Source organism: Salvelinus namaycush, unplaced genomic scaffold, assembly GCF_016432855.1.
Source record: "Salvelinus namaycush isolate Seneca unplaced genomic scaffold, SaNama_1.0 Scaffold41, whole genome shotgun sequence".
Taxonomy (NCBI): Eukaryota; Metazoa; Chordata; class Actinopteri; order Salmoniformes; family Salmonidae; genus Salvelinus; species Salvelinus namaycush.
This window is the reverse complement of record NW_024061098.1, coordinates 441,599-461,921: the sequence shown is the minus strand read 5'-3', so window position 1 is coordinate 461,921 and position 20,323 is coordinate 441,599. Positions and strand designations below refer to the sequence as shown.

At 41.9% G+C, this 20,323-nt stretch overlaps 1 protein-coding gene across 1 annotated transcript in view; it reads right to left on the bottom strand.

Moving 5' to 3' along the window:
* The window catches only part of LOC120041141 (CUGBP Elav-like family member 3), a 36,362-nt gene extending 16,362 nt beyond the window's left edge, over positions 1–20,000 (bottom strand). The window contains exons 1-2 of the mRNA XM_038986093.1: positions 19,853–20,000; positions 14,334–14,416 (exon numbers count right to left, since the gene is read on the bottom strand). Coding sequence (XP_038842021.1) covers positions 14,334–14,416; positions 19,853–19,997 — 228 coding nt within the window. The 5' untranslated portion in view covers positions 19,998–20,000. The remainder of the gene's footprint in view (positions 1–14,333; positions 14,417–19,852) is intronic.
* Positions 20,001–20,323: the final 323 nt, after the last annotated feature.

Below are 20,323 nucleotides of genomic sequence, written 5' to 3'. Positions count from 1 at the left end.
GCACCACATTGAAACTGCCCAGCAACACCCGTTGGGGTGGTGTTGTCATCATGTTTGACAGTCTGCCGATATGGACAGCCCCATCAAGGGGATTCTCCTGGATGATGTATTTTGGGAGAGAGTGGTAAGCTGTCTGAAACTCCTGAAACCTATAGAAGTAGCCATTGCACGGATTGAGGGAGACAATGCCACCCTGTCTGATGTTCAGACTCTGCCTGCAGATATAAGAGAAGAAATCCGTACTGCCCTGCCCACTTCACTGTTGCTCCAAGCAGAGAAAACTTCAGTTCTGATATACATCAAAAAGCTTGAAGACATCTGCCTGAAGCCCATAAATGCCGCAGCATACATGTTGGACACCAAGTGTGCTGGCAGGAACATCCTGTCTCGTGCAGAGATCAACAAGGCCTATGGTGTCATCACTGCCATGTCTCGCCACCTTGGCCTGGATGAGGGCAAGGTTCTTGGCAGTCTGGCGAAGTACACTTCCAAGCAAGGACCTTGGGATGGAGATGCAATATGGCAGTCGTGCCAACATATCTCATCAGCCACCTGGTGGAGGGGACTTTGTGGATCTGAGGCTCTTTCCCCTGTTGCCTCCATCATCCTCCAAATCCCACCAACATCAGCCGCCTCAGAGTGCAACTGGTCCTTGTTTGGGAACACACACATCAAAGCACGCAACAGGCTGACCAATACAAGAGTTGAAAAATTGGTGGCCATCCGGGCAAATTTGAGGCTTTTTGAGCCTTACAACAAGCCATCCTCAACAAGGTTGGAAAGTGGCAGTGAAGATGAGGCCTCAGAGTCTTTTTACATATTTTTTGGGAGATGCGATGGATCATTGGGGATACTTTCAATATTCCCTTTCTATTGTTGTTTCGTGAAATCATCCCATGTGAAGAGTCAACTCATTTAATTAAAGTTCAATTCGTAACTAAATAGATTTTTTTATTTCTATTGGAAGGATTTATTCATTTGCAATTATGTCCACTTGATGATAAGGTAAAATGTTTATGTTTCTGTCTCAATGTGATATGGAAAATATATCCAATGCAAAAAACATCTACATTTAAATGGTATTAATATTAATTTGCATATATTTCCGTTAATTCCCATATATTCCCACAGAAAGATTCCACCTCTGAATATTCCCCAAAATGTGCAACCCTAGTTGCAACGGAAGAGAGACAATTTTTACGCATTCTGTGAGCTTGTGTGGCCTACACTTCGTGGCTGAGCCGTTGTTGCTCCTAGACGTTTCCACTTACAGTTGACCGGGGAATCTCTAGCAGGGCAGAATTTTGACGAACTTACTTGTTGGAAAGATCGTATCCTATGACGTTGAAAGTGCCACGTTGAAAGTCACTGAGCTCTTCAGAACTGGCCATTCTACTGTCAATGTTTGTCTATAAAGATCGCATAGCTGTGTGCTCGATTTTATACACCTGTCAGCAACAGGTGTGGCTGAAATAGCCGAATCCACTAATTTGAATGTGTCCACATACGTTTATCCATGTAATGTATACGGAAGTAGGTACAGTATACTCCAGAGTTGATTCTGAATCGTTGACATTTTCTCGGTCTGAATTGTTGTAAGCATATGTTAATTATATTTTATGTTTGTCCATATTCTATATTGCACAGGGGTAAGAACCAACTTGTGGTAGCTGGATTTCTGTTGTCATAGGGATACGTCTTCATTTTTTGTAGGTTTAGTCAGTTTAATTCCACCAAAGTGCAATATGTACAGTGCCTTCGGAAATTATTCAGACCCCTCGACTTTTTCCACATTTTGTTATGTTACAGCCTTCTTCTAATATGGATTAAAAAAAAAAATCCTCAGCAATCTACACACAATACCCCATAATCACAATGTGAAAACAGCTTTTTTTGTGTTTGCAAATGTATTAATAAAACAGAAATACCTTATTTATATAAGTATTCAGACCTTTTGCTATGAGACTTGAAATTGAGCTCAGGTGCATCATGTTTTCATTGATCATCCTTGAGCTGTTTCTACAACTTGATTCGAGTCCACCTGTGGTAAATTCAATTGATTGGACATAATTTGGTAAGGCACATACCTGTCTATATAAGGTCCCACAGTTGACAGTGCATGTCAGAGCAAAAACCAAACCATGAGGTCAAACAAATTGTCCGTAGAACTCCGAGCCAGGATTGTGTCGAGGCACAGATCTGGGGAAGGGTACCAAAACATTCTGCAGCACTGGAGGTCCCAAAGAACACAGTGGCCTCCATCATTCTTAAATGGAAGAAGTTTGGAACCAGCAAGACTCTTCCTAGAGCTGGGCGCCCAGACAAACTGAGCAATCGGGAGAGAAGGACCTTGGACAGGGAGGTGACCAAGAACCCGATGGCCACTCTGACAGAGCTCTAGAGTTCCTCTGTGGAGATGGGAGAACCTTCCAGGACAACCATCTCTGCAGCACTCCAATAATCAGGCCTTTATGGTAGAGTGGCCAGATGGAAGCCATTGTAAGAGCCAGCTTGCAGTTTGCCAAAAGAAACCTAAAGACTCTCAGACCGTGAGAAACAAGATTCTCTGATCTGATGTAACTGAGATTGAACTCTTTGGCCTGAATACCAAGCGTCAGGTCTGGAGGAAACCTGGAACCATCCCTACGGTGAAGCATGGTGGTGGCAGCATCATGCTGTGGGGATGTTTTTCAGCAGTAGGGACTGGGAGACTAGTCAGGATCGAGGCAAAGGTGAATGGAGCAAAGTACAGAGAGATCCTTGATGACGACCTGCTCCAGAGAGCTCAGGACCTCAGACTGGGGCGAAGGTTCACCTTCCAACAGGACAACAACCCTAAGCACACAGCCAAGTCAATGCAGGAATGGCTTCAGGACAAGTCTCTGAATGTCCTTGAATGGCCTAGCCAGAACCCGGACTTGAACTCGGTCAAACATCTCTGGAGAGACCTGAAAATAACTGTGCAGCAACCCTCCCCACCCAACCTGACAGAGCTTGAGAGGATCTACAGAGAAGAATAGGAGAAACTCCCTAAATACAGGTGTGCCAAGCTTGTAGCGTTATACCCAAGAAGACCTCCCGGGTGGCGCAGAGTCTCTGGGTTCGCGCCCAGGCTGGGCTGGGTTCGCGCCCAGGCTCTGTCGCAGCCGGCCGCAACCGGGAGGTCCGTGGGGCGACGCACAATTGGCATAGCGTCGTCCGGGTTAGGGAGGGTTTGGCCGGTAGGGATATCCTTGTCTCAGTACGTAAAATGTAATAAAATGTATGCACTCTACTGTAAGTCGCTCTGGATAAGAGCGTCTGCTAAATGACTAAAATGTAAAAATGTAAATGTAATCGCTGCCAAAGGTGCTTCAACAAAGTACTGAGTAAAGGGTCTGAATACTTATGTGAATGTGATATTTCAGTTTATAAAATGTTTATATATTAGCAGACATTTAAAAAAAATGTTTTTGCTTCGTCAATATGGGGTATTGTGTGTAGATTGATGAGGAAAAAAATACAATTTATTCAATTTTAGAATAAGGCTGTAACGTAACAAAATGTGGAAAAAGTCAAGGGGTCTGAATACTTTCCATTGGATTAAACGCTGGCCTAGAGCGCCTGAGTTAACAGAGCCTGATGAGTTTTATAATAAGAGCCGTTTTCCACACACACAAACACAAACACAAACTCGTACCCCCACCCTCTCTGTAACAGATGTCTGTATTTAAGATGATTAACGTACTGCCTCGTTCCTCAACCCCCACTGCCACCCGTTGCTCATTATGTCAAACGTTCATTCATTGCTTACCCCCTCACAGTGTTGTAGTACTCGAGACCCTCGAGTACGGGCTCCAGACAACATATGTAGTATCTCGGTCTTATCTCGGTGTCGGATACATTTGTACTCGGTCTTGACTCAGGTCTTGTCTCATTCTCGGACAGTGAGGACTTTGTAATTTCTTCCCGAGAACAGCGGAGTAGAAAACGCAATTATCAGCGCATAAAACCGCTTCGCGAGGCCAAATATATACATTCCTTCCTTAAAACATTAATATCTTAACAGCCTTTATATGTATTATAGACATGTTGCACAGTGACGAACCTATAGGCCTTCAGTGTGTGACAGGTTCATAATTCTGAAAGGACAGCAATCGTAATACCAGCGCACTCATGTAGGAGAGTGCACTTTCTGTAAAACACGAAGGTCCAGTGGTGTAGTGAATGGTAGACGCAGGTATAAACCGTATACCCACTTTTTTTCAGAGGTTATTGCTTATATTCACTTCTTAATCCATAGTGATGCGTATCAAAGTAGTGTAGTGGAGGAATACGAATGATCAATTATGTAGTACAACAGAGAAATAATGCACAAAGTAACCAACACAATTGTAAAGCACGTGAAATATATTCACATGCGCGCCACACGTTTCAGCGGAATATCATCTGCAGGCAGCAAGAGTGGGCAGCTCTCAACTGTTTTTGCAAGGAGCAGCTCACAGAAGAAGGACATCGGTAGCCGGTAGGGTAGGAAAGACTTTAAATTTATGATATCCAGTGGTGACCGGTCATTCGGTGTTTTGAGCCCCACCTGTTTAGCACCTATTTAGCATGCCTGTTTTGCATGTTACTTTGGCATTAATACCTGTCTCATATCAGTTTGCAAACAATGTAAAATAAAATAATCATCATTGAGTTAATAAAGCTTTGTCTCTTTTTTTCTTTCTTGATTAAGGCAGCTCCAAAATGCAGTTGTTTCAGCCTAGCTCAGTGCTTTCTGTGGCGGTGGGGCAGCCAGCGGAAAATATGGAGCGTAGGGGTTGGTAATGTTTTCTAGTTGCGCTGTGATTGGCTCAGTGTGGGGACACTATATCACCGCCAAGTCTAAGTGTAGAGCTTGAAAATTCAAACCCTTGGGTGCTGCTATAGAGTTATATTAGAAGTACCCATCCAATAAGTATCAAGGTCATTGGCCACAGATAAAATTATCAAATCACATTATATCTACAGTAGCTTAGATTGGACTAATCATGTCAACATCATTCTTTCTAAATCTTAGCTAGCAGTCATCATCATGAATCACGTCGACAATCTACTGGCAAATCCTTTTCAATCCTTGTCATATGAAGGGAAATAATTAAGGGGCATATTTTGATAAAATGTATCAAACAAAAAGTTGGAAATTGCAAATTCAACAATGAGTGGTTTGGAAGGATCAGTGGCTAACTGCAAGCACTGCAAAGCAATCACTAGCCTGCTATTCAGTGGAGTGGGTGTGTGGTCCCAAGTCTGGGTTTAAGGGTTTCTAACGCAAGCTTAAAAGGATAAACATTCAACATTGGCCATGCTGTCAATCCAGCATGACTTCTGCTCGCTCAAAACAACTGGAAACTCGGAACTGGGAAATCTGATTACAGTGCGTTCAAGACAACTGGGAACTCCGAAAAAACGAACGCTGAATGGGAAAATACGTTTTGAACGGTCATCCAACTCGGAAATTGCAAGTCGGGAACTCGGGCCTCTTTCTAGAGCTCCGACCTGAAGATCATTGACGTCATCATGATTTGACCTTCCGAGATCCCAGTTGTCTTGAAAGAACCATAAATCCAGAGAATGCCAGACTTTAATGACAACGTTTGATGACAAAATTTGCCCACGAAGGACCGCCATGCCACCTTCCTGTTCAAGTGAGCACAACAAGGTGAGTCCAAAAATGTATTGTATGCTGCTATATAAATGATGTAATATGTATACTGTAGCTAAGAAAGTAATACAAAGGGTATGTTGTGTAGTAAGCTGTTAGATGTTGGTGGTGCACATGTAGCCTATAGCCTGTTTTAGAGAAATGTCATCATCGAATATTGTAAGAGCTTTCTTTGTCTGCTTATGTGCCCACTTTATTTATCCTACGGTTCTGACTTGGTGTACAGGGAGAATACTGTAAGAACGGCCCATGTTCTTAATTCTGTCACTGTACATTACAAAGGTGCTGAATAAATAGTTATATTGACTACGTCTATCCTAGCTCGCTCATTAATGTCTTAATCGAAATTACGGATTGCCTCTTATCCGCTCGTCGTCCCCTTATGCCATAGTGTGTACATCTCAATTGTCAGTAGAAACCACATTTGTTTAAGCAAGTCAGCCATATCTGCTATGTTTTTTTTAAAGGCAGTAAATGAGGCTGAATGAACTGTTTCGCTGCCAGACAAGGCTCTGCTGATAGCCAGGTGTAGCAGTGGTAAGGTGTTGGGACTCTGCTGTTGAGACAGCTTTATGTAGGCCGTAACAGTTTGTGGGCACCGTTTGTCACCGTTATAGTGCAATTAATGTATTGTTTAGTGTTGTGTTGTGGCTTTGCTGGCATGCATTCATTTTTTAGTTTTTTTGTTTGCCCAACCAAGATTTACATGCTAAAATCGCCAGTGATGATATCTACCAGTAAATGCTAACTAAGGCAACAATGGGTTTTCAAGTGTTGGTTAGTAGGCTATTTGTGATGCGCAATTGTCATCATGTGCTGTTTGCATCAGTGGTGTAGACATGGTTTAAGCATTGTTGTGAACTTAGACCATCACATTTTTGTCTTTTTTCTATAAATTAAAAAGTGTGATTTTGAGAGTGAAAATCTGAAAAACTTATAGGAAAACTCATAATTTTGGGGGCAAAATTAGAGTATACCCTCTTCTCCAGGCTCCACTACACCTCTGCATAGGGCCGATGGAAAGACAGCAGTCACACACAGCATGATGTTAAAGCACCACTACACCACTGCATAGGGCCGATGGAAAGACAGCAGTCACACACATGATGTTAAATCACCACTACACTACTGCATAGGGCCGATGGAAAGACAGCAGTCACACACAGCATGATGTTAAATCACCACTACACCACTGCATAGGGCCGATGGAAAGACAGCAGTCACACACAGCATGATGTTAAAACCTGTTGAGGATAGAGGGCGCTATTTTCACTTTGGGGAAAAATCGTTCCCAATTTAAACGGCCTCGTACTCTATTCTTGCTCGTACAATATGCATATTATTATTACTATTGGATAGAAAACACTCAAGTTTCTAAAACCGTTTGAATTATATCTGTGAGTAAAACAGAACTCATTTTGCAGCAAACTTCCTGTCAGAAAGTGAAAAATCTGAATTCGAGGCTCTGTTCCAGGGCCTGCCTATAAATGTGCTTGATATGTATTAGTATACATGCACTTCATACGCCTTCCACTAGATGTCAATAGGCTGTGAGAGGTGAAATGGGGTTTCTAGGTATTTCTATGGTCAAAAGATAGAGCTTGGAATGACATGACCCCAGAATTCCTTTGTTCAGGAAGCGCATAAAGGTCACCAGTATTGGCTTCTGAAAAGCAAACGTTATAGACGTCTTATATCTCCGGCTTTGATTTTATTTGATAAATGTGAAAATATCATCGTAAAGTATGTTTTTTCAATATAGTTTTATTAGATTATTGAAATTTTTTCGGGAGTTTAGGCATGTTGCGTTCTTTGCGTTTGGTGACGAAGGAGAGCTTAGCGCCACTTGGCTAGTTTTGCTTGCTCATTCGAGAGGGAAAAATGCCATTCTAAAACCAAACAATGATTGTTCTGGACAGAGGACCCCTTGTACAACATTCTGATGGAAGATCATCAAAAGTAGGACCCATTTATGATGTTATTTCATATATCTGTCGAACATGTTTACTTTTAGTTTGCGCCCAGATTTTGGGCGCTCTCTCGCAATAACGTAAGCTGCATGTCGTAATGAAGTTATTTTTAGAATTCTAACACGGCGATTGCATTAAGAACTAGTGTATCTATCATTTCCTATACAACATGTATTTTTTAGTAAAGTTTATGAATAGTTATTTGGTCAGAATAGGTGAGTGTCAGAAAAATATCCAGACATTCTGGGAAAAAGATGCTAAGTTTTCAGAATGTATAACCACGGATATCAGCTCTAAATATGCACATTTTCGAACAAACCATATATGTATTGTGTAATATGATGTTATAGGACTGTCATCTGATGAATTTTGAGAAGGTTAGTGAAAAAATTAATATCTTTTGCTGGTTTATTCGCTATCGCTAACGTGCCTATCGCTATCGCTAACGTGCCTTGAATGAATGAATGCGGTTGTGTGGTAGGCTATTGTAGTAAGCTAATATAATGCTATATTGTGTTTTCGCTGTAAAACACTTAAAAAAATCGGAAATATTGGCTGGATTCACAAGATGTTTGTCTTTCATTTGCTGTACACCATGCATTTTTCAGAAATGTTTTATGATGAGTATTTAGGTATTTCACGTTGGTCTCTATAATTACTCTGGCTGCTTCGGTGCTATTTCTGATGGTAGCTGTGATGGTAGCCGCAATGTAAAACTGATTTATACCTCAAATATGCACATTTTTCGAACAAAACATAGATTTATTGTGTAACATGTTATAAGACTGTCATCTGATGAAGTTGTTTCTTGGTTAGTTTGGTTGGTTCTTGGTTAGTTTGGTTGGTTTTGTGCATGCTACCTGTGCTGTGAAAAATGTCTGTGCTTTTTTGTATTTGGTGGTGCGCTAACATAAATATACGTGGTGTTTTCGCTGTAAAACATTTTAAAAATCGGACATGTTGACTGGATTCACAAGATGTTTATCTTTCATTTGCTGTATTGGACTTGTTAATGTGTGAAAGTTAAATATTTCTCAAAAATATTTTTTGAATTTCGCGCTCTGCCTTTTCAGTGGAATGTGGGAGGAGTTCCGCTAGCTACACCACTGCATAGGGTCGATGGAAAGACAGCAGTCACACACAGCATGATGTTAAATCACCACTACATAGGGCTGATGGAAAGACAGCTGTCACACACAGCATGATGTTAAAGCACCACTACACCACTGCATAGGGCCGATGGAAAGACAGCAGTCACACACAGCATGATGTTAAATCACCACTACATAGGGCCGATGGAAAGACAGCTGTCACACACAGCATGATGTTAAATCACCACTACACCACTGCATAGGGCCGATGGAAATAAAGCAGTCACACACAGCATGATGTTAAATCACCACTACATAGGGCCGATGGAAAGACAGCTGTCACACACAGCATGATGTTAAAGCACCACTACACCACTGCATAGGGCCGATGGAAATAAAGCAGTCACACACAGCATGATGTTAAATCACCACTACATAGGGCCGATGGAAAGACAGCTGTCACACACAGCATGATGTTAAAGCACCACTACATAGGGCTGATGGAGAGACAGCTGTCACACACAGCATGATGTTAAAGCACCACTACACCACTGCATAGGGCCGATGGAAATAAAGCAGTCATACACAGCATAATGTTAAATGATAAGCAGTCCATAAACTCTGACGTAGGTCGCAATCATAATACAAAAACACAACCATTAAGCATTTCCCAATCAAAATGTACAAATGTACAAAATGTACATCCCATTGCAAAAAAATATTTCTCATTTAGCACACAAAGTAACCGGTGACCTAAAGTTTAAAGTGGACTCTTTTCGTTTTAACTACTTTGAAGATATGAAACAAACAGACAATAATAGTCAAACATATCAAATTCCCAGTTTATGCTACAAAACCAACTTAAGAGGTTTTAAAAATAGGTTCCATGACGTACGCTAAGTCATTGTTGGCAGAATAGATGTACGCAGTTCAATGCATTATTAATATAATTCACCAATACATTTCTTGGCAGTCCAAAATGTTTTGCTATCAGGTTGTAAATCCCAGCTGGCCTGGTACATTGTTCGCTGCCTCCATTCGGGAAGCACTGTTTCAGTTTCAATGACTCAATATTCTGGATAAAAATAGACGAATGTATCTAAGGCTAATGTCAATACAATCAAACTAAGATGAGGAAAAATAAAGACCTTCCTGACCTCTCAGATGGGATCAGCAGGCATTTCAGATTACTCTTGACGTTATTCTCGCGCTGTACCGAATGATTTATCAAAACTCGCTTGGTGAGTCGATGTCCTCATTATGGTTTTACAGACGTGTTTGACACGTTTTATGTGCACACTTTATTCGAATATTTATGAAATGCACATTGTTATATTTGGTAACAGTGACTTGTTTTCTCTTGCCTCCAACCCCATTTCGACGCATTGATGTGGGTGGAGCTATTTCTTCCTAAGGGTGTTAATTTAAAAAAACTCAACAACAGCTCTGACGAAGGCGATATGTAAAGCTTATTAAAGAGCAGTGATACTAGCAAGAGCAGTGTGCGGGTTTCTTATTTTTTCTTATCTTATGCAACTGTTACCGTGCACCTGCAACAAAGACAGCTCAGATACGCGAGTGCCTTTTGAATACAATCAAACTAACAAGGGCAATGATCACAAGTCAGTCATAATTTGGCTAATATGCTAGTGTATCTATTTATGTAGCAAGCTAAAATCACGGCGCCTAACGTTAGCTAGATAGCTGCTAGTAGGATGTCATGTCATGCCCTCATATCGTTTTTCAGTGGCTATAGATAGCTAGAGATCCAGGTGTCATTTGGTTAGCTAGCAAGAACTTGAATGACTGTTATCCAGTTAGCATATGCTAACTGTTATCCAGTTAGCATATCTCAGTGTAAATCCTGTACTACAAAAACGGAAGAGATTAAATTAGAACATCATTGAAAACAATAATATAATTATTATTATAATCATTATTTTATAAATCCTTAGCCCTTCTTTGAAGGCCAATTGTCCCCGAATGTGTTTGGGTTAGTAATCATTTGTAGAGTGGCTCTATTGTCCCTCAACATGCCTTTATTCACTCTTCTGAATGTCTAAAGAATCCACATGTTGTTCTGAAATATGAACAGTGAAATACTGGACATTTTCAACTCTTATTATGGTGGTGATTTGACAAAATTACAACATGGTCTTGAATTGGACTCGCATTTGTCTTGACTCTGTCTCAGACCCCTTGTCCCATTCCCGGTCTCGGTCTTGACTGGGACTTGATTTGCGCCGGTCTTGGTCTAGTATTGGTCTCGCTTTAGGTGGTCTCAAACACAACACTGCCCCTCCCCCACCCTTCTACCCATACCCCCCCATTCATCCAATTTCTCTTCAATTCACACCCATTTACCCTCCTCATACATTGAATCTATTCTACATTCATCACAACAGTCTCCTCAAGTGACAGCTGTTGAGCCTTTCTACAGTGAGGTGAGCTTTCACAATATCTGTACCATCCCTTGGCTTGCACAAATTGATATCAGTGTATAATGATATGCATACATGTGCAAATGTAACACACACACACACACACACTCTTTAATAGCTCAATCAGACATGTGTGCTCAGATATGCATTAATTATTATAATCATCCCTGCTCAGACTACTCACTGCTTTTTATGCTTATACACATGGACACACAGCACACATAACAAATAGGCTATCCTCACAGGCATACTGTGTGTATGCTCAATTGTTAGTGATACAAATGAATTCCTTTTCAGACGATTCACAAAATAATGCATCTGACTTGTCATGGCAGAGTAAATGTCAAGCTTAGTCAGATATTGAAACTCAATATTTTTTAGGGAGAAGGTATTTTCTTTATAAAGATCTTAAAAAAAAAAAGCTCTGACAAAGCTGAATTAACTAAAGTGATACTGGCAAGAGCAGTGTGCAAGTTTTTATTCCCTTTATGAAGATGTAAAAATCTTTAACTTCAATCCAGATCTCTGGATGTTTTCTTCCCTGTCATACCCCCCCTTCAGCAAATCAAGTCAGTCTGAACACCTGCCCTCCCCCTCCCCCACTAAACACACATACAGCTGACATCCTCCTCACACATGTACAATCTCACTGTGCCTTACACACACACACACACACAAATCAATCTCTGGAGACATGCCCCAGCAATACATACCAAAAAATGAAGTCTATATACATTTCATTATTCAAAACTAGTCCTAAAATATTGGAATATCATTCACAGGCAGATTTGACTAAATCCATCATCACCTGGTTATTTATTGCTAATAAAGGGCAATGGCTGGTTCTGATTTCAGTGAAGCAGAGATACATTATCATAATAAAGCACTGAAACAAGCATTTGACCTTTATCAGTAGGGATGACCATTGTGAAAGCTCATCTCTAACTCCGATAGAGATAGAGGGGATAGAGATAGAGGGGATATATAGGTTACATTTTGGGGGATGGGGAGCAATTTTCGAGTTGGCCCATTTTCTGTCTGTGTAGTCATGTTTGTCTGCCCAGACTTTACCTGTCTCAAGCAGCTGTAGTAGAGAAGCTGACCAGACACACTGGGATGGCAACAAAACAGAATTCAGACAGCAAGGGATAGCAGCGGGGAGATGGAGAGATAAAGATAGAGCAGACAGGAAGACATGAGTACAAGATGGGCAAAGGAGGAGAGAGTACAGCTGCAGATTCTTCTTTGTGTGTCTTTTTCCCCTCACTGTCTACAACCTCTCTCTTCCTCCGTGTGTGAGTTTGTTTTGACACTATTCCTCTGCCTCCATGTCGGTGACCTTTGAGACAGATTGTCTCTCACCTGAAATTAAACACAAGTCCAGGTGCCACTCAGATCAGACCATCTGTTCATCCCGCCCGCCCTCCCTCCCTTCACTTTTTCCCCCTCTCCTTCTTACTTCTATATCTGCTTTTCGGACGCAGCTTGTGTGTAGTGAGGACAATTAAAAGCAGTAACATTTTCCACCATGGCAGGCAGTGTATAGCTCACTAGAGACAAAGGGATGTTGAATATAAATGCACAGAAAAATAATGACATGCTTCAGCTTTATGTATTCAGAAGCGCATTGGTGTATTCGCGTCTTTCAATTACTTTCATGTAATTTCTTTGTAGCGTCAGTGACAAGAGGATGGTGAAGTTAATTCTCTGGCAGTGCAGGTGGTATTAGATGACGATTACACCACAGCTGGTAGTTGGGGTGAGGATACTACTTGTCTAGGGGGTGGTAGTCAGTGTGTAGCTAATGAGGTGGTTTTCCTCATTGCGGGGGTTAAGATAGGGGACACGAGGGGGAGGTTGTTCTCGGACGGTTGTACAAGACTTGGGTGAGGAGGTCTGGGAGGGGAGTCACTGGGGAGACGGAAGAGAAGGTTAAGCGATGGGGAACCTGCCTGCTGATCTCCTCTGAGAGGTCAGGAGGGTCAGCCTAATAATATGATTTATATTGCTGCTAGTGCTAACTACCTCTCTGGCTCCCAGACGCCCCTACTAAAACCCATACTCCCTCACTGTCTCAGCGTACCAGTAAGCATTTCATTGTACCGAGTACACTACACCATGTTCTGTGTGTATGACAAATAAACTTTGATTTGACCTACTACTATCTTAAAACGGGAATACTGGTAATAAAACCTAACAAAGAATACAACTCAGTAAACCTTAATAAAAAGAAGAGGGAGATGAGAGGAAAATATTCAGAGACTGAGTGAAGGAGGACCAGAACCCTATAGGCTCTGGTCAAAGTTAGTGCACTATATAGGGAATAGCATTTGGAACACAATACTAGTCTGTTTCTATAGAGACTGCAGAGAAAGAATGCCTGTCACCTCACAATCTGCTCCATAAATGTCACTTGGCAGCACACTTGCTGCGTGGTTATGCTCATCAAGCTGCTCTAACTTTGATTTGAATATGCGATATGCGATATGCGAGAGAGAGAGAGAGAGAGAGAGAGAGAGAGAGAGAGAGAGAGAGAGAGAGAGAGAGAGAGAGAGAGAGAGAGAGAGAGAGAGAGAGAGAGAGAGAGAGAGAGAGAGAGAGAGAGAGAGAGAGAGAGAGAGAGAGAGAGAGAGAGAGAGAGAGAGAGAGAGAGAGAGAGAGAGAGAGAGAGAGAGAGAGAGAGAGAGAGAGAGAGAGAGAGAGAGAGAGAGAGAGAGAGAGAGAGAGAGATGACTTCGGCATGACCCTAAGCTGTCACTTACAACCAAAGACGTTGTAGCAGGATGACTAAGGCGCTGACTGGATGCATCATGTCCAGGGAATATAGGAAAGCCACCTCTGACCTACCTCTTGGGCATATCAACTCAAAGGGAAATGGAGCTCACATGTCAGAGTGAGTTAGTTGTTCTGTGGCACACTGTTGTGTCTGTGTGTGTAGTGCAGTGAGGTAGAATGCCACTTGTTCCGCATTTTGCTCATGGGAGTGTCCGAGTCCCAAATGCGACCCGATCTTTCTATATAGTACTAGTGCACTCATTTTGACCAGGGCCCATAAGGCTCTAGCCAATAGTGCACTACATAGGGAATAGGGTGCCATTTGGAACTCCGCCAGTGTGTGCTGTTGAACGTCAGAGAGGGCACTCACCCCTGGTAGCGTCTTCTGCTCGTGTAGTGCATTCTGGGCTTTGAGTGCAGACTCTCGTTCGCAGTATGTCAGGAAGGCACAGCCTGGGGTAGGATTGAGGGTACATTATACCATTAAACAAAGGATGTATTTGTATACTGTGATACAACAGTGGACAAAGAGAAATTGCAGCAGGTTGCACTGTGATTTTAAAGGGGAAGTTGTTGTTTTTCAACCAATTCTCAATTTTTTTTAATGTAAATGGTATGTGAAAGAAGGGTCCAGACACCTTTTTGGTTATTTCACGTTTTTGAAAAACTTACCCCAAACAGCAAATCACTTCCTCATCCTGGTTGTGTAGTTTGGGGCCCCCAGAAAAAACATGAACAAAGGCTACAAAAACACCCAAATACAGGGCCTTCAGAAAGTATTCACACCCCTTGACTTTTTCCACATTTTGTTGTGTTACAGGCTGAATTTAAAACGTATAAAATGTTGATTTTTTTTTGTCACTTGGCTACAGCCAACACCCCATAATGTCAAAGTGGAATTATGTTTTTACAAATTAATTCAAAATGAAAAGCTGAAATGTCTTGAGTTCAATAAGCATTCAAACCCTTTGTTATGATAATCCTAAATACGTTCAGGAGTAAAGATTTGCTTAACAATTCACAATAAGTTGCATGGACTCACTCTGTGTGCAATAGTCGTGTTGATTCGATTTTTGAATGACTACGTCATCTCTGTACCACACATACACTTATCTGTAAGGTTCCTCAGTCGAGCAGTGAATTTCAAACACAGATTCAACCACAAAGACCAGGGAGGTTTTTCAATGCCTCGCAAAGAAGGGTACCTATTGGTAGATGGGTAAAAATGAAAAAAGAAGACATTGAATATCTCTTTGCGCATGGTGAAGTTATTAATTACACTTTGGATGGTGTATCAATACATCCAGTCACGACAAAGATAAAGGCGTCCTTCCTAACTCAGTTGCAGGAGAGGAAGGAAACCGCTCAGGGATTTCACCATGAGGCCAATGGTGACTTTAGAACAGTTACAGAGTTTAATTGCTGTGATAGGAGAAAAATTGAGGTTGGATAAACAACATTATAGTTAAAAATATATATATATTTAATTTAATCTTTATTTTAACTAGGCAAGTCAGTTAAGAACAAATTCTTATTTACAATGATGGCCTACCGGGGAACAGTGGGTTAACTGCCTTGTTCAGGGGCAGAATGACAGATTTGTACATTGTCAGCTCGGGGATTCGATCCAGCAACCTTTCGGTTACTGGCCCAATGCTCTAACCTGCCGCCCCTGAGTTACTCATATAGTTTCTCCAAAAGTAACCTAAATGATAGAGTGAAAAGAAGGAAGCCTGTATAGAATAAAAAAACATTCCACTGCAAAAAATGTGGCAAAGAAATAAAATTTATGTCCTGAATACAAAGCGTTACAGTATGTTTGGGGCAAATCCAACACAACATGGAGTGCCACCCTTCACATTTTCAAGCATGGTGGGGGCTGCATCATGTTATGGGTATGATCGTCATCGGCAAGGACTACAGAGTTTTTTAGGATATTTTTTTTTAAATAGAGCTAAGCACAAATTCACCATTCTGCAGGACAATAACCTAAAACACAAGGCCAAATATACACTGGTTGCGTACCAAGATGACATTTCTGAGTGTCCTAGTTACAGTTCTTACTTAAATCAGCTTGAAAATCTATGACAAGACATGAAAATGGCTGTCTAGCAATGATCAACAACCAACTTGACAGAGCTTGAAGAATTTTATAAAGAATAATGTGCAAATATTGTACAATCCAGGTGTGCAAAGCTCTTAGAGACTTACCCAGAAAGAACCACAGGTGTAATCACTGCCAAAGGTGATTCTAACATGTATTGACTCAGGGGTGTGAATACTTATGTTAATTTGATATTTCTGTATTTCATTTTCAATCATTTTTTATATTTTTTCATTAAAAATGCGTTTACACTTTTTTTTTAACCTGAAAATAATATATATTATAAATAATATACAGTGGGAAGAACAAGTATTTGATACACTGCCGATTTTGCAGGTTTTCCTACTTTCAAAGCATGTAGAGGTCTGTAAAAAAAAATAATCCAGAAAATCACATTGTATGATTTTTAAGTAATTAATTTGCATTTTATTGCATGACATAAGTATTTGATACATCAGAAAAGCAGAACTTAATATTTGGTACAGAAACCTTTGTTTGCAATTACAGAGATCATACGTTTCCTGTAGTTCTTGACCAGGTTTGCACACACTGCAGCAGGGATTTTGGCCCACTCCTCCATACAGACCTTCTCCAGATCCTTCAGGTTTCGGGGCTGTCGCTGGGCAATACGGACTTTCAGCTCCCTCCAAAGATTTTCTATTGGGTTCAGGTCTGGAGACTGGCTAGGCCACTCCAGGACCCTGAGATGCTTCTTACGGAGCCACTCCTTAGTTGCCCTGGCTGTGTGTTTTGGGTCGTTGTCATGCTGGAAGACCCAGCCACGACCCATCTTCAATGCTCTTACTGAGGGAAGGAGGTTGTTGGCCAAGATCTCGCGATACATGGCCCCATCCATCCTCCCCTCAATACGGTGCAGTCGTCCTGTCCCCTTTGCAGAAAAGCATCCCCAAAGAATGATGTTTCCACCTCCATGCTTCACGGTTGGGATGGTGTTCTTGGGGTTGTACTCATCCTTCTTCTTCCTCCAAACACGGCAAGTGGAGTTTAGACAAAAAAGCTCTATTTTTGTCTCATCAGACCACATGACCTTCTCCCATTCCTCCTCTGGATCATCCAGATGGTCATTGGCAAACTTCAGACGGGCCTGGACATGCGCTGGCTTGAGCAGGGGGACCTTGCGTGCGCTGCAGGATTTTAATCCATGACGGCGTAGTGTGTTACTAATGGTTTTCTTTGAGACTGTGGTCCCAGCTCTCTTCAGGTCATTGACCAGGTCCTGCCGTGTAGTTCTGGGCTGATCCCTCACCTTCCTCATGATCATTGATACCCCACGAGGTGAGATCTTGCATGGAGCCCCAGACCGAGGGTGATTGACCGTCATCTTGAACTTCTTCCATTTTCTAATAATTGCACCAACAGTTGTTGCCTTCTCACCAAGCTGCTTGCCTATTGTCCTGTAGCCCATCCCAGCCTTGTGCAGGTCTACAATTTAATCCCTGATGTCCTTACACAGATCTCTGGTCTTGGCCATTGTGGAGAGGTTGGAGTCTGTTTGATTGAGTGTGTGGACAGGTGTCTTTTATACAGGTAACGAGTTCAAACAGGTGCAGTTAATACAGGTAATGAGTGGAGAACAGGAGGGCTTCTTAAAGAAAAACTAACAGGTCTGTGAGAGCCGGAATTCTTACTGGTTGGTAGGTGATCAAATACTTATGTCATGCAATAAAATGCAAATTAATTACTTTGCAGAGACTTTGATAATACAGGCCGCGATTGATATGTTGAAAACAATGTGTGGGGAGGCAGAGGCACAGAAACTCACATCAATACCTTTGTCAGATAACACTGTTAAATGAAGAATTTATGCTATTGAGGAAACTGACTGAACGACTCAAACTCCCCAGCTTATGCTCGCCAAATGGACGTTAGCTGTGAGGGCTGAGATGCTCATGTATTAGATGCCCATGCATTGACTTTTGTCGGGGGATGCTATTTGTCTGGGGATGCTATTTACGAGGACATATTGTTCTGTCTCACGATTCCCGAGCATGAAACGGTATAGGGGATGTTGATGCTGCGTGGCTATATTGACGAAAAACAGATTACACATGGGATCGAATGGTGGGCTTTTGCGCAGATGGGGTTTCATCGATGGCGGGCAGGCCGGCCTCTGCACTCTAGTTATGAATGTGTCTCCCTCTGCCATATGGACGCATTCTATGATACACCGAGAGCAACTGGCGGCAAAAGAGCTGAGAACAGAACTGGGAGATGTACTGCAGCAAGTAACTTCAATTGTAAACTACATCAAACCACATCCACTGCGCGCACGCCTGTTCGCAAAACCACGTGGAGATATGGGATCAGAGCATGACAATGTTCCATTCCACACCGAGGCTTGGACGTTATCGAGGGGCAATGTTGGAAAGATTTTTCACATTGAGAGAGGAACTGTTGTTTTTCACAATATATGTAAATGCGCCTTGGCATAGATTCCAAAAGCGTCTGGAACTTCCTATGTGGAAGCACACCATGCTTTCATTATACTTTGTGTCCCTCATTTACTCAAGTGTTTCCTTTATTTTGGCCTGTAGAATGGACAGAGAAGTATCGCTCGGGATGCAACAAAATGAAAAATACAATTTCATGACACAATTTTATATGTACAACATCTAAAGACCTGCATCACTATACTGAGAACTTTGCCAAGGACATATTTGGGTGTTTTGGGAGCTTTTGTTCATGTTTTTTCAGGGCCCCCCCATACTAGAGAAAGGGGGATACCTAGCCAGTACAACTGAATGCATTTAACCCAACCCCTCAAAAACATGTGAGATCACAAAAAATGTGTCACACCCTGATCTGCTTCACCTGTCTTTGTGCTTGTCTCCACCCCCTCCAGGTGTCTCCCATCTTCCCCACTATCCCCTGTGTATTTATACCTGTGTTCTCTGTTTGTCTGTTGCCAGTTCGTTTTGTTAGTGAAGCCTACCAGCGTTTGTTCCCCTGCTCCTGTCTGTTCTTGCTCCTGTTTTCTAGTCCTTTCTGGTTTTGAACATTCTGCCTGCCCTGACCCTGCCTGCCGTTCTATACCTTGCCCTACCTCACTGGATTATTGACCCCTGCCTGCCCTGAACCTGAGACTGGCTGCCATTCTGGACCTTTTCCACCCTCTCTGGATTACTGACCTCTGCCTGCCTTTGACCTGTCGTTTGCCTGCCTCTGTACTAAAAAATAAACGTTGGTTTCTTCGACACTGTCTGCATCTGGGTCATACTTGAAACCTGATAAAAGGTATCTGGACCATTCTCTAACATGCCATTTACATCAAAAATAGAGATTTGGTTGTAAAAAAGAAAACTTCTTCTCTACACTGACACCCTATTCCCTATATTGAGCACTACTTTTAACCAGAGCCCTATAGGTCCTGGTCAAAAGTAGTGCAATACATACGGAATAGGGTGCCATTTGAGACGTACCCATTGGTTCAGCTGGTCCAAAAACAAAAACAAGCTGGCAGGTGCACTTATGAAATAGATTTATTTTGTAGGCTGGCCAGACTGGCCATATCTGCCAGTGGCCATGCACCTGTTACATAGGTAGCATAGCCTAAATATCCTCAATCATATAGCCTAAACAATGTCTCATGCCTGACAGCAGGACTATGCATTGTAACTTACAGTAAATGTCCATACTAAAGAAATAGGGATTCAATGCACAGTGTCAGAGACAACATATTTCTATAGAGCTGTGCATTATATAATAAAGTATTTCCGTGCGCTCTACAGCATAGCCTACACAGTAATTGTTTCCTCTCCCCTTACCTTTGTGCATCCCTGTGTATTTGTCCTTTATCACCGTCAACTCATAGATCTTCCCGAACTGTTCAAAGATGGGTTTCAAGTCCTTCTCCTCAAGATTTCGGGGTATCTGCCCGATGAAGAGCTTGATTGCATCGGCCTCCTTCATTGAGACGGTGTGGGATTGGAGCAACCCGTTGCGCACCGAGGATGGACACTGAAAAGGTGGTGAGAGCAGGGAGCAGGAAGAGCCTATAGCTCTTTGGACGAGTTAGAAATGACGGGCAAATGCTTCAACTCAGTCCTGGAGACGAGGAGAGGGACGATAGAGGAACAGATGAGAAGAAGAGCTCTAGACGAAATTATTAATTCATTCTTAAATGTATAATAACTTTCATTTATAATTAATTGCAATTATTTTGCCTATAATGTTTTTTAATCTGTCCCCAAATTTGATAAATTGATAATCAATTATGTTCTGACTCAGATATATAT